The 17770-nt window shown below is 34.8% G+C and overlaps 1 protein-coding gene across 1 annotated transcript; it reads right to left on the reverse strand.

Moving 5' to 3' along the window:
• Positions 1-4544: 4544 nt before the first annotated feature.
• On the reverse strand, positions 4545-14106 carry rab18a (RAB18A, member RAS oncogene family). Its single transcript, XM_051124818.1, has 7 exons — positions 13909-14106; positions 13601-13656; positions 10525-10586; positions 10161-10233; positions 9923-10041; positions 9556-9622; positions 4545-6401 (listed from the first exon to the last, which is right to left on the reverse strand). Exons 1-7 carry the CDS (start codon positions 13974-13976, stop codon positions 6229-6231), a joined length of 618 nt encoding a protein of 205 aa, XP_050980775.1. The 5' UTR covers positions 13977-14106; the 3' UTR covers positions 4545-6228.
• Positions 14107-17770: the final 3664 nt, after the last annotated feature.

Below are 17770 nucleotides of genomic sequence, written 5' to 3' on the forward strand. Positions count from 1 at the left end.
TTTTAAAAGTAATGCATTACAATGTTGCATTACTCTGTAAAAAGCAACTAATTGCGTTACTTAGTTACTTTTTATGGAAAGTATGCATTACATTACTTTTGCGTGACATTTTCTCATCTGGACTGGGCTTGCTTGCTTGCTTGTTTTTATAAAAAAAGTTCTATTTTTGGCAAACGTAAATCCCCTTTCATACCAAAAGTGACATAAATAAGCCTCAGACTGAATGAAATGTAAATTTCAGCTGTTCTGGATTGCATGAAGATGACGACGCAGGAGAAGAAAGTTAAAAAAAAATGAAACACAAATGTTAAATTTACACAAATTTAATTATTGCTGGTTTGTGTCGTAGTCTGAGTTTGCATCTCACTGTTTTATTAATTATAAGGAATCCCAAATCTGTTTTGTGCAAGTGAGATGAGTAAATGCATGTTCACATTTAGTCTAGAACTACAGTAACCATCATATTTACACAGCGCACACAACGCCTCTGCATTTACTTCCGATTTCTCTCAACATGGCAACAGAAGAACTGTCAGTCAATAAATGGGAAAACAAAGTAACTGGTGTTGCTTATTTGAAAAATTAAGTTATTTTCTTTTAAAATAAACAGTAAAGTTACTTTACTAGTTACTTGAAAAAAGTAATCTGATTATGTAGCTTGCGTTACTTTTAATGCATGACCCCCAACATTGACTGAAAGTAATATTCGTGCTTTTTTAGACTGTGCAGAGGCACAGAACAATGAATTGTAATGTTGGAATTATTACAAAGGTTCAGTATAGTAATAAACTAGTTAAACAAAACAATGTCAATAATAATGTCATTAAAAGGCCACACAAAGCTTGTGAACTGTTGAGTAACAAGGTTCTCCATTGTGACCAATATGAACCTCCATGTTACATCACCACCTAATCAGAAGAACTATTTATTTAGAATAAACTGTGGTTATTCTGACAGTTCATGTATTTTAAACCCTTGGATGCAAATGATTATGACTGTTGTAGAGGATTATTGCAAAAAATTACCACAGACATTTCTAATCAACTTGATACTCGACATAAATAGTGTTTCGGATCCAGATAGAGTTTTATTCTAGGTTAAGAAGGATTTGGAAATGGACGGCAGCCAAGCAAATTGCTTTTCAGACCAATGTCATGCTTAACCAGGCTTCAAAACTGGCCAAATATGCCATCAATAACTGGAAGGATATGTGGTACAAAGAAACCCTGCATTTCATCCCCCATTAAGATGCATTTAGTGTACAGCTCTAATGAAAATGTTCCTTTGGTTTATACACAGCACGATGGGCTAAATGTGTCTCTGGAGTGAAATAAAAATTCCGAAATCATCACTAAACGCTGACCCTTCGTGCACTTTCTGCAAGCCATCCTCCGACCCACAACTGCTTTGGCTTTGTTCCCCCAACCGATACGGCAAATCAATCAGACTGATAACGAGAGCAGGGCGTGTGAGGAGGCCAAATGCAGTGACGTTTGGGGAACTCGACACCTTATGAAACCACCATTGCAGTCTCATAATGATCTCACGGAGGACAGTGTGATGAGCCCACAGAGAGGCCGTCTGAGCACTGAGCCATGCACGAGAGCGAGGGGGAAAAGAATAAAAGACGGTGGTTAATGAGACATAGGCTAATGGCCTATGCAGAAATGTACAGATATAAGCGCTCGGTTTGGTGCAGCGAGTCTAGAAAACAAAACCTAGACCTAGTCAATCATTTTGGAAAATGAAGCACTTTGTTAGTGATTAACTAACCTAAACACATATTATACATATGAGATTAATCACATTAAACATAACAACCATTCTGCACAAATGTATGCGAATGAACTTAAATTTATTTTTGCTGATTTAAATTAGATGCCATTTTAGTCGGTTTAAATCTTTATTTGACTAAAATGAATAATATGATGACAATAGTGCCTAACTTTAAAGAATAATTGTCAAAAAAACAAAAACTATGACAAAAACTAGGAAAAATGAAAGGTTTAGTTCATCCAAAAATGAAAATTGTCATTAATTACTCACCCTCAGGCTTTCTGACCCTGCATAGACAGTAAAGCAAGTTAAGTGAGTTAAACGGCCCTGAAAAGTAGTAAGGCCATCGATTAAATAGTTTATGTGACATCAGTGGTTCAACTGTAATGTTACGAAACTATGACAATACTTTTTGTGCGCAAAGAAAATAACGAAAAATAACTTTATTCAACAATTTCACCAACTTCTGTCTCGGTGTTCAACGGCCGTTCAGCGGCGTTGTGATCGCTCTTGAACTTGATCGTGTTTCGAGGGGGCATCCATTGTTAAAAATCGCGTTCGGAGGGATAAAACACACATTTTCTGTCCGGGATTCGCTGGTAAATTCGCATTTCAGGAGCTTATGTATGTATGTATTTATTTAGCGCACATAAAGTATTCTCATAGCTTCATAACATTATGGTTAAACCACTGGTGTCACATGGACTACTTTAACGAATACGTCCTGTGCCGGTTGAACGCTTCAGTTGTGTTGCTGTCGACTCAGGGTCAGAAAGCTCTCTCAAAAATAACTTAGTTTTTCCAAAATGCTAAAACACATTTTTTTGAAACCATCACCCATTTTCTCAAAACCTTAAACACAAATCCAAATATTCAAACTAAATTCACAGAACCCCTGACTCTTCTGGCAAATCAAACAATGGCTTCAAAACCATTTCACCTTTACTCAAAATCAAACAAAGCTTTCAAATCATACACAAATTCGTCAATATTATACGCACTCTAAAGAAATCACACCTAAGTTTGGTGAATATACAAAAAAAAAAAAAAGGAAAAATACACATATATGTATGTATGTATGTATGTATGTGCGTGTGTACATATATATTTTCCTTTTTTTTGGTATATTCAAACAGGTATGATTTCTTTCTTAGGTGTGATTATTACTATATACTGTATATATACATACTGTATGTATATGTATGTGTATATATATATATATACATGTTATGTACATGTATATATATATATATATATATAATGTGTGTGTGTGTGTGTATACATATATATATATATATATATATATACATATTTTATATATATATATATATATATATATGTGTGTGTGTGTGTGTGTGTGTATGTATGCATATATATATACCCATGCCTTCTGTGCACTGTACACTTTTAACTAGCTTATATTTTGTATATTTAAATATTTCAAAACAGGTGTGAAGAATTTTGAGTTACTGTGTATAAACGATGACAGCCGTGTTGCAGTTGTGCTTAACTTTTGATTTCTTGTGTGTAGGGTTTTGCATCACAAGTTCATCACAGAGCAAACTGTGTTTTAGTGAGTAAGAATGTGTTTAGAGTTTTGCAAAAAAGTGCACGAGATCCGCAAACAGTGTCTAAACTGCCTTAAATTGTTTAAGGTTTTGCAGAAAGAGTGATTTATTTGACAAATTGGTTTAGGCTATTCAGAATTTGGTTTAGAGAATGGGGTTTAGTGATTTAGCAACTGTGAAAAACTGTAATTTGTGTTCTGAAGACAAACAAAGGTCTTACGGATTTGGAACAACATGAAGGTGAGTAATTAACGACAGAATTTTGATTTTTGGGTGAACTTAAGTGTTTGATAATTGTTAACGTTAGATGAAATTAAGAGTGCAGTATTTCCATCTTAGATGATTTATAAATCCTTCCTATGAAGTTCCACAGATTTCTCACTAAAATAAGAAGATAATACAAATAAACAACCAACCAAAATTAACCAACCAAAAAAGGAATACTACACTGAGAACTCAAAACAGGGGCATGAGAATCCAAACCAAAGTTGATTTATATCCTTACCCTAAAAAGACCAGAACGGCTGGTCACCCACACATGTTGAATTTTGGACACGGATTCCCAACATACTGGTCCAAACCAGGCTTTTAACCATCCTAACCAGCAGAGTAATTAGGCCTCAGTATTATATTATGCAATTATATATTGTGCCTGGAACATCTCTTACTGATCCAAGAGAAAGGTAAAACTGGCAGGTGGGAGTATTTAGAAAAGACTTTAGGGAAAATATAACGTACTGAATTACAGAACTAGCATGGACAGCCAGTCATACAAAAACAATACAGTATAGATTCCGCAAAGCGTGCTGATGTATGATCGACACATACTTTCTTCAAATAATTCTGTATCCAAGAAGATCTTTCAGCTAGGCCTTCATTTGTCAATATGGAATTACGCACCTCCTGGTCAAGAAATATCTACGGTGAAAAACCTGCAATCACTATGGTTACAGGATCTGCCTGTCTGTCCAAATGCAATAATTTGGATTCATCCACATCGGACGGCTGCGCAAACCATATGAAGATGCCATCCGAACGCATGAATAAGCAAACACTTCAGTCACTACAGTATTCACGCAGAAATGTAACGGGAAACGGTGAATTCGCAGTGGCCTGGAGATACATTCCTGTGGTGGGTCATATTTAACAAGAACTCACTGCTGGAAAAAGTAAGAGAGAAAGTGAAAGAGAGACAGAAAAGGTATTCAAAGACAATATTATGATTTCAAGTGCAGCATTATAGTGCAGAGTCAAACGTCAACATTACAATGTATTTATGACCATTATCAGCAAATATTTACATACAGCAAATAACAGTATGCGTAAATGCGTTTTTGTGTATTCATTGGATTTAGTGCTCAATAGCAATAACTTACATACAAATAGATAAATGTGATCAAACTAAAATTAGCTGAAGTCCTCAGATCAATGGCAATACGGGATGATTTTGACATGTAGTGAATAATCAGAACATGCACCATTAGATATAACTGCCATTAAAAAGCACAGAAGACATCACTGCATGCAACTGAAAAGTATACGATACATTTATAATCGCCTAATAAATTTTCAAAATAAGTGAAAAGGAATGCATAAATGCGCAAAACGAAAATACTCTGTGGGTGTACATACAAACCCAGCGTTTCCTTCCACATGTGCCACACACTTTCTAAAACTGCTGTAACTGAGGTTGGCTCTCAACAGGACTTTACCACCCAGTTTTTAAGGAATGAACACGAGACCAACATCTGGGACCCCCTGGATATTTCTCTAAAACAAACATAACAGACTAAATAGTCCAGATCGAATAGTCCAGATTAAAACAGGAGAATGGAAATATTCAAGTTAAGTGTCAGATTTTTTTTGTTGAACATTTATTATTTCTAAATTTGTTCTTTTGTTCCATTTGTCTGTGTGTGAAAACCTGCCATCTACTGTCACACCCTGATGACTCACTCTAAGGATTTTAAACGTTTTTTCCTTTCTCTGAGATGGACAGACATGTCTTGACGACAGTACTTGTTACACTGTCCATGAGTCTGCAGAAAGAAAATGTTCCTGCCCAAAAGAAAGAAATTAACCCTTCTTGTTAATCTATTGCTTGCTATTTTTACCCTCATTTATATGCACAACAGAGATTCCTTGTGCTAATATATTTGATTTATAACCTTTCAAAAACATGTTTTTATGTGGGCGGCCCAAGTCAATAAAACAGTAGAACACCGATCCAAAACCTTGGTAACTCTATTATTCTTTAGAGAGGGATGTGGAGAAAGAGAAACAGAACTGATAGAAGCGAATTGAAGACAGATACATGTCGCGAGAGAGAGGAAAGAGAGTTAACAAGTGATTGACAGTAGGAAAAAGTGGGATCCAGAGATGGACAGATAAAGAAAGAACGGAGTTCCGCACGTTGCAGACATCAAGCGAGGGCATGTTGATGGAAATCTGTGTTCTACTGAGGTCTCATTCCAGCAGATTGAAAGGTCGAGTTAGACTGATGAGTGTTTACCTCTCCCTAAATAAGAAACACAGGCACTGGGACAAAACAAAGTAAAACACTATGAGAAATGCACAAACTGAGAAGCAAACCGATCTGAAGTATAATCAAGCTTTTTTATCCTACTCCTGAATACGAATGATGAGCATGCCTTCAATAGATTTCATCGCTAAGAATTTGGAAATGGTCCCCACTAAGTCTTAAGATCGCCATTATTTTGTATGTGCTGGATCTGATAAATGATTAATGCTTTAAGCAGGAGATATAAGTGTTCTTGAACCTTGCTTGTGTGTTTGCACAGATACATAGGCCAAAAAGGTTTATGCATCCTGCGTACATGTGTTAACTAATCTAACCTGCACTGTTTAAACAGCAGTTTTTGTGTTAGAGAAGTGAGCAATACGCCCCACAGCCTCCTTGACCAGTTTCAGAGAGTTCAGACAGGGCAACTCCTCTTGTTTTGTGCACGCTCTCCCACAAGCCTGGAGTCTGCAGGATTTTCTCCACCAGCTCTTCAAATGCACACTGAACACCGTCTCTCGTCTTAGCACTGGCCTCTGCATAAATAAGAATTTATAAGAAAAAAAAAAATCATAGTACAAAAACAAAACAATGCAAATGTTACATAAAGAGTGTATAAATCACTTGTTTTGCTAAAGAAACACTGTCCAACAGCAACACCAGAAGATAAAGTTACAGCAGGAGTCCGAGTCTCTCTCGCCTCCCCCTAAGCTCAATGAGTTTTAACAGACCGTCTAAAGGGTGCAGCGAGTTTGGTGGGGGTTAATTAAGAATAAATGGGGGTAAAAAAATATATCACACGAGAGGAGTTGGAGGCAATGCCTCCATTGTGATATGATTGGATTTGACTGGTCATGATCGGCTATGACTGATTAATGCAATAAATCCCGCCTCGTGTTTGTGTGAATTCCGCATTTGCGAATCAGTCTGAATTAACAATATAATGGGTTAATAGGGAGACTAATTAAAAAAGTAATGACTCACATACTTAAGATATAGCCACTTTGTCAAGTCAAAATCAAACTTCAAATGGCTTGAAAACATGATCTGCTTTTTTTTAGTGAGCAATCAGCTTGTTGAAAGGTATCTTCACGTCTGTGACCAGTGTTTACCGCGCTCTGAAAATATTATGAAAAAGAACAGCTGAACAGCAGTTCATAAATAAAATATGTAATTGTTTAAATAAAATATATTGCTAAAATTGTTACTGCCTTGAGTTATTATTTTAGAATAAAAGTAAAATGCGTAAAAACGCTAAACAGATGAGATTTATACTTAGTTTTAATTAGGGCTGACCCCTAATAGTTGACTAACTGTTAGTCAACGAAAAGAGGCTTGGTCAATCAAAAATTTATTAGTCGCTTAGTCGCAGAAAAAAAATACCACAGGAAGTGGCAAAGTCACACAGTCCGTGATGGACAGATCATTAACGGCTGGTCTATGTGGTAATGTAGTACATCAGGCAGGACATCCAAATGCTCACCTATCATTCTACAACCTCAAATATGGCTTTTCATCTGAAACATGCACTTTACATGACAGCTCTATCTAATATTAACCTAGAAAAATGTGCGCTATTCAAGTGTCTGTGCAGAGTTTGGAAGCTAAACGGTAACGCGCTTAAAATACTCCGTCATTTTTGGTCATACAAATAAAAGTAATACATCTTTTGAATCTGTAAAAACTCTACATTTATTTGTGTGCACTTAGAATAACAACGAAACGTTGCAGTTTTGTAAAATAATGAAAGCAAACAGGATGTGCTTTCTGCCATCTCAGTCTCTGTGAAATTGAGCGTGAAACTTCGAAACTGTATATACTTGCCTATAACCATGAAATATATATCTACTGAGACAGAGTAAAATGTCTACTTTTAAATGAACCAATTCAAACAGAAAAATATTCTCAGATTACATAATCCATATGAAACATTCATACAGACACATCACTACTGCGGAAATGGTGAGTCAGTGTCACCGATCAATAAATTTATCAATGAGTTTATCAATAAATTATTAAAACGTTAATGCAGTCTTCTTGCTGGCAACCTTTTTTTTGCATGCACTTAAGCATTTTAAGGCTCATTATTATGATTTATCTGGGTTATTAATAAACGTACAACTAATAATCAACTAATGCTTAAAATGAACATCTACTAGTCGACCAGAAAAATCTTTAGTTGAGAGCAATGAATTACATTATTAATGTAAAAATACAATACAGATTTTTATTCTGGTAGTGTAAGTAACGTTTATTTAACCAAGAAAATGTGACTAGGACATAAATTTACATTTAAGTTAAAAAATTTAAAAAATGTGCAGACTTTGCCTCCTTATTTCAGAACACAACTGATAAATAAATCTATAATTTATATATATTTAAAGTCATTTAGTGCTTAAAAACATTTATTACTCTGGAAGTTGAAAACAGTTGTGCTGTGAAAGTGTGACACAAGATTATATGCTGAAAAGAAAGTTTAAAAGATAAATATTTGTTTTAAATAGAAATCTTTTGTAACATATATGGACCCTGGACCACAAAACCAGTCATAACTGTGAATTTTGTTTTTAAATTGAGATTTATGCATCATCTGAAAGCTGAATAAATAAGCTTTCCATTGATGTACGGTTTGTTTTGGACAATATTTGGCTAGAATCTGGAATTTGTAAATAAATAAATAAATAAAAATATAGTTGTCCGAATGAAGTTCTCAGCAATGCCTTTTACTAATCAAAAGTTCTGCTATATGTACGGTAGGAAATTTACAAAATATTCTCATGGAACATGATCTTTACTTAAAATCCTGATTTTCTGGCATAAAAGAAAAATTTTGACCCATACAATGTATTGTTGGTTATTTCTACAAATATACCCGTGCTACTCCTTTGTGGTCAGATATATGCCTTTACTATCAATTTAATGCATCCTTGCTGAATAATTTCTTTCAAAACAAACACAAATCAATTTTTGCCTTCAAAAAACCAGAAAAGAAATTTGACAGTGGCATGCTGCAAAAACATAAGAAAGACTTGGCCTTTAATATTAAACGTCAAGAGAAAGTAAAAGCGAATAGGAAACATTAAATCTGAAAAAAACAGCATTGGCCTCCAGCACACGGGCCGCCGCCACGGTGTCCATCTGCAGATTTCATTTGGTGTGAGGGCTTCACGGCTAATTCAGACAGATTGCTGCTTACATACTCACTCATGAGGCGTCTTACATACTCACTCATGAGGCGTGTCACATGACTTACAAACCAAACCCACAGAGGAGAAGAATGCAGGACGTCACCCACAAATACATACACAGCACCGTTACCATTACACAAGCTCAAATGAGAAATAAATCAGAACCATTGTAAAGTCTGACTTGAATTAACTGTCATAATAAATGAATGCTCAACTTATATAAATAATCAATCTTTCAATTAAAAAACATAATCTTTGTTTTTAGCAAATGAGCGCGAGTGTTTAAAAATAGTACGCCGTGCGTATAAAGTTCAAATAAACTAGCTTACGTCAAAAGTCCGATTTTTCCATGTGTGAAGATGATGAATCTTGAAATGAATTATGGGAATTGAAACCAAAGTAAAAGGGCAATGTATTCCTAGTTAAAGCTTGTGTTTTAGTGAATAATGAGGGCTCAAGTAATTCATCACAGGATGAAGGGAACATCTTAGTGACAACTCACCTATGAAAAGCATGGAATGTTTTCTCGCAAACTTCAGACCCTCTTCTCGCTCTAGCTCACGGTCCTCCTACGCAAACACACAAAAACAGCTCTGAATCAGACATCGCTTTTCATTACAGTTACAAATACAGAATCACTTTTCCATGTCTTCATCAGCATTATGTATTTAACAATCCAGAATAACTGCTAGTTTTTGTAGATAAATGTAGAGCAGTGTAGCTGAAAAAGCAAACAGAAAGCAGATCTGTCTATGTCAGGCTTTGGAAACGGAGTCCAAGCAGGTGTTTTAAAGACAAAAATATAAGACAACGTGTGCAAATACTCTACTCGACTTGTACAGCTTTTAAGCGCTTTAAGTCTAACTTACCTTATCGATTTTGTTTCCCACCAGCATTTTGACAAGATCATTTCTCGTACAGTACGTGTCCAGCTCATTCAACCAGTTATCCAGCTTAGCAAACGTCTCTCGCCTAGTCACATCATACACTAAAAAGACACAACCCGAGCAGGCAATTTAAAGACAACATTTACAGCTAGTTACAGCGTTTTTCTCATTTTTTTTAGTAGTGTCACAGTGAAACAAAAAACTGTTTACACTCGCTTACCCAGGATAACACCCTGAGCTCCTCTGTAGTAACTCGGTGTTAAAGTTCGAAAACGTTCCTGACCTGCTGTATCCTGTAAACACAAAATAAAGGGAAATAGCGATAAATAATATGTAACAACGAATATTTTAAATTTTAAAGATGCCATAAAAGAGCAGCCTGCCTTCAGAGGAAAAAAAAGGAAGGAACAACACTGCCATCTAGTGTTAAATTAGTGAAACACATAATCAGTGAATAGTTCATAAAAGTATTATAAAGACTTTTTATTTCTGTCTGATACAGTAATGTCCAAACTAAGATTGGAAATATGTCTAGTGCCACTCTAAACTCTGAATTTATGGATAAAACATGGTTGACTGCTCACCCAGATTGCTAGCTTTGCTTTGTTTCCATCCACAGCCAAGGTTTTCACCTTAAAATCTACACCTGATGGAAATAAATTATGTGTTTAGTACATATAAAACATCATAGCAGCTTTCATTGTTTTACAAACTACCTAGTTTTAAATACACTGCAACCAGACTCTAACCATAACAGAAAAAGTTCTGCATTTTTACAATGTTAAAAAAATGTTATTTAGCATTTTTATAAATGAGGATGTCCTCAAACGAAGGTTTTGGGAAGTTTAGCTCCATTCTGGGTTTAGATTTGCCACCAAAATATATGATAAAGAAATATTTATCCTTTTAAAAAAAGGATTAAATCACATAAACACATACAAACACTATAGTCCACATTTGTGGAAATACAGTCTAGATGTTTTATGAGGGTTATGATAAAACCATTCATATATAGCGAGACAGATTTAATTTTTGATGGACCCAGATATTTGTCAGGCAACAAGCCCAGAGCGACTAAAGTTAGAAAGACCAGAATTTACAGCTGAACGGGGAATTGTGGGTTTATTACGTAGAGATAAAAAGAAAATAGGACGACTCAACCACCTGTCTCATCACTCGGCAAAGCCACATCACTTACAAATGTAAGAGATTTACATTCATAAAAGAAAAATGAAAGTATGTGTAAAGATGACAGCGGAATAAATCTCTCAGCACTCTGTGAATGAAAGATCTGGAGGCATGAAGTACTCCTGAATTTCAGCACAGCACTGACAGATTTACCAGAGGAAGCCAAAGAAAGAGATCTGGACTTGTTTGGTTTGGATTGGGGGGCTTTGAAAAGAAAACGCCGCTCACATCAACCTAAATGCGTCAAAGTTATGGCCACTGCTTTGAATTTCCACAAGGTAACGCTTTATTTTAAGGACCAGCTCTTACTATTAACTAGTTGCCTATTAGCATGCATATTACTAACACAATAAGCAGCAAATTAGGAGTTTGTTGAGGCCAAAGTCATAGTTAATAGTGAGAGTTGGTCCCCAAAATAAGTGTGACCTAAGGTAATAACCAGTAGATTATCCACTGTAAAGACACTCCAGCCCCAGTGTTCACCTATGTGGCTTACCTTGGAAATAACCTCATGTTCGCCCACCACATTAGCAGCCCTGTTACATTCTCCTATTAACAGTTCATACTCTCCCTTTACCAAAAATATAATTGTAAAAACTTCACTGCGAATTTGGAGACAGTTTAGACGACATAATGGCTTACAAGCTTTTTCTATGTCTGCCCCTATAGCATCGAATTTTGTTTTCCCACCATCCATGATGGATAGGACCTTTTCCCGATGGGCAACATACGGCATATCAAAGTTTACAGATTTATATATAGATGATGTTTTTGCATCCTTTCAACAGCTTTCAAATAAGTTTTCAATGCCCAGAAATATTTTTTTCGGTATTTGCAGCTTCGCAGTTTTATTCGTGATATGCATCCTCAATTTCCTAGTCTTTCTGTTACAACTCCTTTGGAGTCATTCCTTAAACCAAGGTCTATTGGGAAAGGGATGATTTCCTACATTTATGAAAAAAATATGTTCTCTACATAGTAGGTCACTGACATCTTTAAAAACACAGTGGGAAGAAGACCTATCAGAAAATATTCCAGACGAATTATGGGAAAGTATCCTAAATAGGGTGCATTCTTCATCTTTATGTGCCAATCATGGCTGGATCCAATGCAAAATACTCCATTGTATTCACTGGACTAAGGTCAGGCTCTCCAAAATCTACCCTGATATCGATCCCATCTGTGACCGCTGTCATCAGGGTCCAGCAACCCTGACACATATGTTCTGGTCCTGCCCAAGTTTACATGGATATTGGGTCCAAATTTTTGATACAATATCTCAGGTGGTTGGGACAGTAATCAAACCTGTAGCGATAACAGCACTCTTCGGCGTACTTCCCTTACCAGTTCATCACCTAGGCTACAAGGCAGACTTTGTGGCCTTCGTATCCCTACTGGCTAGACGTTTGATTCTAATGCACTGGAAATCATCTGAGCCACCTACCCACTCAAGGTGGATTAAAGAGATTTTTCACTATATCAAACTGGAAAAAATTAGGCATGCACTGAAGGGCTCTTCCAAGAGCTTCTATAAAATTTGGGGCTCTTTTCTTGAGTATATGGAAACATATACCTCCCCTGTTTAAATGGAAATAGTGTTTCTATTTTGTTTTCCCCCAGTGGAGGATTTATATGGATATGTATGTTTGATTCAATTGTTAAATTCTCTCATTGTATTTGGCACAGTGCAGAATTATTATTATTATTATTTTTATTATTATTATGATTTTTTTTGTTTGTTTGTTTTACTGGGTGGGTGGGGGGAGGAGGCTAGGAGGGGTCATCTGTGTGTTTTGGGGTGGGGGGTAAATATTTGTTCTTTACTACTAGGGGGTTATTGATTATATCTTCTATTTCAATCATTTCTTTGTTTTTTTTATTCTTTCTTTGCATATAGTCTTGGCAAAAAGTTATTTAAACTGTATTTTTGAAATGTTTTTGAAAATTTTGTAATACTTGAAAATGTATAAAAAAAATATATAAAATAAAATAAAAGACACTAGTGAAAAAGTGTAGCTGTTAAACAGCATCTGATATGGATAAATATACTTTTCAATATTTAAAATTTCACTTTTGAGTCTAGACTTTTAACAATGCAAGTAATGTTGTTTTTCAAGTAAGACCAGACCTAGAAAAGAATGTTTGATAGACGTCAGTGTGTACTGTGATGGTTAGGTTTCTGTTTTCATTACTTTTTAAAGACACACAATTAAATGAAATTAAAAACAGAGACGCTCCTCATGCTCACACAAGAAGGAATCAGTGATCTGCAAACAATTTATAACCCATAAACAGAGCTAGATGGCAATAAAAGCCTATTGAACAATATATAACAATGTATTTTGTAATATGTCAATGACCAGACACTAAACACAATGTGAATGTCTGTTTTAGCTTAAAACGATGAAAATACTACTGTGTGTTTGGCCTCTATCAATATTACCTCAGTCATCCATGATTTTACAGACTTACCAATTGTTGCACCGATTTCTGGATCAAACGTATCATCTGTAAATCTCAAAAGAAGACTAAGAAAGACAAGAGAGGAAAGAAAGGTGAATCAGAGACTTTACTTTCCTCCTTACTAGCAGATTATGACACATACACATCTGCAAATATGATGTGTGGTGTGGGAATTTAAGAATAGTGAATTGACAAACATTCAGCGGTTCATATCTAAAGCGAGATCATGTTGTTTTAATATGAGCAGTTCGTGCAATGTGTTGTTGTTGTTCCATCAGCTGACATCTGTAAACTTTTAAGCATCTTAAGAATCATACCTGGATTTGCCCACTCCACTTTCTCCGATGATGAGTATTTTCAGAGTGGTCAAAATATCCTCATTCATCTTTTCCGAAAAATGCCACTATGAGCAAAAATACTGTCGATATAAATAAAATATATATAATGGAAAAGCAAAAGTATTACTCGAGGGCCAAACGTTTCTCTCTTCTTCGGTAAAATCTTATGATGGTGGTAAACAACAGCTGAAAAATACAGCTCTGCCATCTAGCGGAGGTTTGTAATAATCATTTTATATCTTACCAGGCTCAGAAATTAACTTTTCCATTAAAGGGCAATATTTGGACATTTTTTTTACATTACAATTTTTATAGTCATTGTATTATCATAAAATCCATATGTTGTATTTTAATGTCAAATACTTAAATACTTAAAGTTTTTACTCCAGCCCCGAATGATTTTTTGTATGGCCTATGATTTCCACGGAATTTAACAAAGTTTGAATTATTTAATCAAAAGTTGGTCATTAAACTTCAATCAAGTCGCGATATGGACTGGTATCTGTGAATATTATGCCGCAAAAGACTATTTAAATATGAATCCTGCATGTTCCATGTTTAACATTTTAATAGTAAATCCCCTTTATTTGCCAAAAATAAAATATAATTTTCATTAAAACATCAATTAAATCAATATTTTATACCTGATAACCAGAAAAATACACAACACAGAATTCCATAAGGCTATTGTAAAAATAAATAAAAGTTGTTATATGCATTCAAATAAACAGACATGCTAAAACATATTTGGTAACAATAAAACGTAAAGTGAAAAAAAAATTAAACCTAGTTCCTAAACATGTAATATTCCGTAACTTTTAATAAATTGAGGTAAACTGTATAAGATTCATGGTTTTAATTAATTACACATGATTAAATACATTTTGATTAATAAAGTTAAATTTGACCATTAAAAAGAAGACCAGAAAAATGAGAATTTGAAAAAAATAAAATAAAATAAAACAGAATTTGGGGAAAAAAACAGGGCGCTATTTTTGCATGCAGTTATATATTTGTTACAGTTATAAATACATTTTCAAATGTATTATTTTATTTGTTTAACATATTTTTGTAATGCTATAATTTTGTTATAATACTTTGATATGTTTGCTATTTGCAGTGATTACTATTTACTATTGTTAATAGTGTGACAAGGTCTTTAACACCCGGTTTAATGCCCCCGGACCCACCTAGAAGTATCCAGGTTCAACCACTTGTGTCTAACAAAATCTTATGTGAGCATGGTGTGAGCTCCCACCAACTACCACTAGCGCCTGATGTTTTGGCACCAGCCCCGGATGTTTTAGAATCCTAGAAACGCCCCTGACTATATCTAAATTATACATGTAAAAAACAGGAGCTCATAGGGTTGCAATATTTTGACAAAAATCATTATTGTGGATTATTGTTCTTTATATTGTAATAATGTTTATTAATATTGGTACAGAAAACAATATAAAACATTTTTGTTTCGGATAAGGCACGTCACATTCTGGCTTCACAGACAAATGTGACCCTGGACCACAAAACCAGTCGCTGGGGTATATTTGTAGCAATAGCCAAAAATACACTGTATGGGTCAAAATGATTGATTTTTCTTTTAAGGCAAAAATCATTAGGAAATTAAGTAAAGATCATGTTCCATTAAGATATTTTGTAAAATTCTTACTGTAAATATATGAAAACTTAATTTCTGATTAGTAATATACGTTGTTAGGAACTTCATTTGGACAACTTTTAAGGCAATTTTCTCAATATTTTGATTTGTTTGCACCCTTAGATTCCAGGTTTTCAAATAGTTGTATCTTGACCAAATATTGTCCTATCCTAACAAACCATACATCAATGGAAAACTTATTTATTCAGATTTCAGATGATGTATAAATCTAAATTTTGAAAAATTGACCCTTATGACTGGTTTTGTGATCCAGGGTCACAAATATGTCGATCCATGACGTTAGCCAAGCCTAGCACAAGTTATGCAAAAACTCCCTTTATAATCACTAAAGCACTAAATTAATCTTTTAATTACATCTGCACTGTGTTATTAATTATAAGGTTTAAAAACAGTATACAAACAATAATACAACCGTCAACAAATAAATATTCTAGACAATGACAACAAAATAAAGTGAAAATAAATTTAACAATCAACAACCGTTCCGGCGTTTTCAGCGCTGACTAATCTAAGCGCCTCTGATTGGCCAATGCATTCCTAAATTCAACAGAAACGCGTTTGATTGGTTAAAAGGCTCAACGCTGCACAAAACAGTGCTTAAAAGCAGTCTGATGCCGTTTTTAAATATAATTCGGCGAGTTGAGACTTTCCATTCATTTTCACATTTATGACCCTGGACCACAAAACCAGTCATAAGGATACATTTTTTGAAAGTGAGAATTATACATCAAATGAACGACATTTGGTCGAGATACAACTATTTGAACATCTGGAATCTGAGGGTGCAAAAAAAAAAAAATCAAAATATTGAGAAAATCACCTTTAAAGTTGTCCAAATGAAGTTCTTAGGATTACTGATCAAAATTAAGTTTTGACTTATGGTAGGAAATTTACAAAACATCTTCATGGAACATGATCTTTACTTAATATCCTAATGATTTTTGGCATAAAAGAAAAATTGATCATTTTGCCTCATATAATGTATTTTTGGCTATTGCTACAAATATACCCGTGCTACTTAAGACTGGTTTTGTGGTCCAGACCAGTGTCACATTTCATTTTAATCATTACAGCCTACATTGTTTAATTGTGCAGGGACATTTTTTTGTCCCTTGTCTTCAATTTATGGGCTTGTTGTTCATTTTGGTGGCATTTTTGCCACAAGCCCTCGTTAATGTCCGTCCCTGAGACGGACAAATGGAAATGAAATTTTATTCAAAACAACTCCAGACCATCTTGACTATCAATGAGGAAAAAAACAGATACCACGTGACAAAATCTAAAACGTGAGAAATCTAAACCTTTGTACACATGAGGTCGCCAGTGTTCCGTGTGAGTCACTGTTTTTTTTTTTTTTTTTTTATAAAACCAGCCATTATTTGTCGTGGGATTTGCTAGCCAGACTTAAAGGAAACTTTCCATCTTTTTAAGACTCTTTGGTTAGATTTATGTGAAACACAATCTGAGCAAAATTTAGGCCCTGTTAATTTTTGATGTGTAATACAATAGTAAACTGCTGGAGTGAAACATAAGAGGGTCATTGTGTTTTTATATCCTTATAGTCTCACAAAATCCACGAAATGTCGCCAGTTATGGTCTATCCCAGCATTTTAATAATACACAAATGGTACAAACTCAAACACACAAGCAAATTTTTTTAAAAGCAGTTTAATTTTTTCTATGTACACTCCTTTTGTTGTCAAGTTGACAACAGTCATCAGCAAAATAAAACAGAGTAATATCCATAAGGTGCAAAACAAACAACGGTGCCTTTGCTCCCACCCTCAAAGCGAAATGACATTTAAAGCAAAGTTGTTCACATTCCACATTCCTTTACTTTTGCAAAGTGAGGCTGAAAGCTGACTCAATCTAAAAGGTTTTACTTTACTTTGTCAAATCAGTAAATCACTTTGACTGAAGAATAAGCAGCTGTGCAGAAAGACTTTAAGCTGGAGACTAAGATGACTTAATGTTCTCCTTTACACATAATACCAATGTTTCATCCAGTGCTAACTTTTACAAAATGACTGGACAAAAAGCAGACAATAATTATATTTACACAGGAACCTGCGTGTAGCGTAGCTTTAAAATGTGTCACTTTAAAACAAAAGCCAAACTCACTGCACAATAAACAAAGAGTTATAAATGTGCCTTGAACATTAT

The sequence above is a fragment of the Labeo rohita genome, chromosome 12 (assembly GCF_022985175.1).
Source record: "Labeo rohita strain BAU-BD-2019 chromosome 12, IGBB_LRoh.1.0, whole genome shotgun sequence".
Lineage (NCBI taxonomy): Eukaryota > Metazoa > Chordata > Actinopteri > Cypriniformes > Cyprinidae > Labeo > Labeo rohita.

Coding starts and splice junctions, on each gene's coding strand:
- rab18a (XM_051124818.1), bottom strand. CDS start 13,976: ATGAATGAGGATATTTTGACCACTCTGAAAATACTCATCATCGGAGAA. Junction 13,657..13,908: donor AGTGGAGTGGGCAAATCCAG/GTATGATTCTTA, acceptor TGTCTTTCTTAG/TCTTCTTTTGAGATTTACAG. Junction 10,042..10,160: donor AGCTCAGGGTGTTATCCTGG/GTAAGCGAGTGT, acceptor GTGTCTTTTTAG/TGTATGATGTGACTAGGCGA.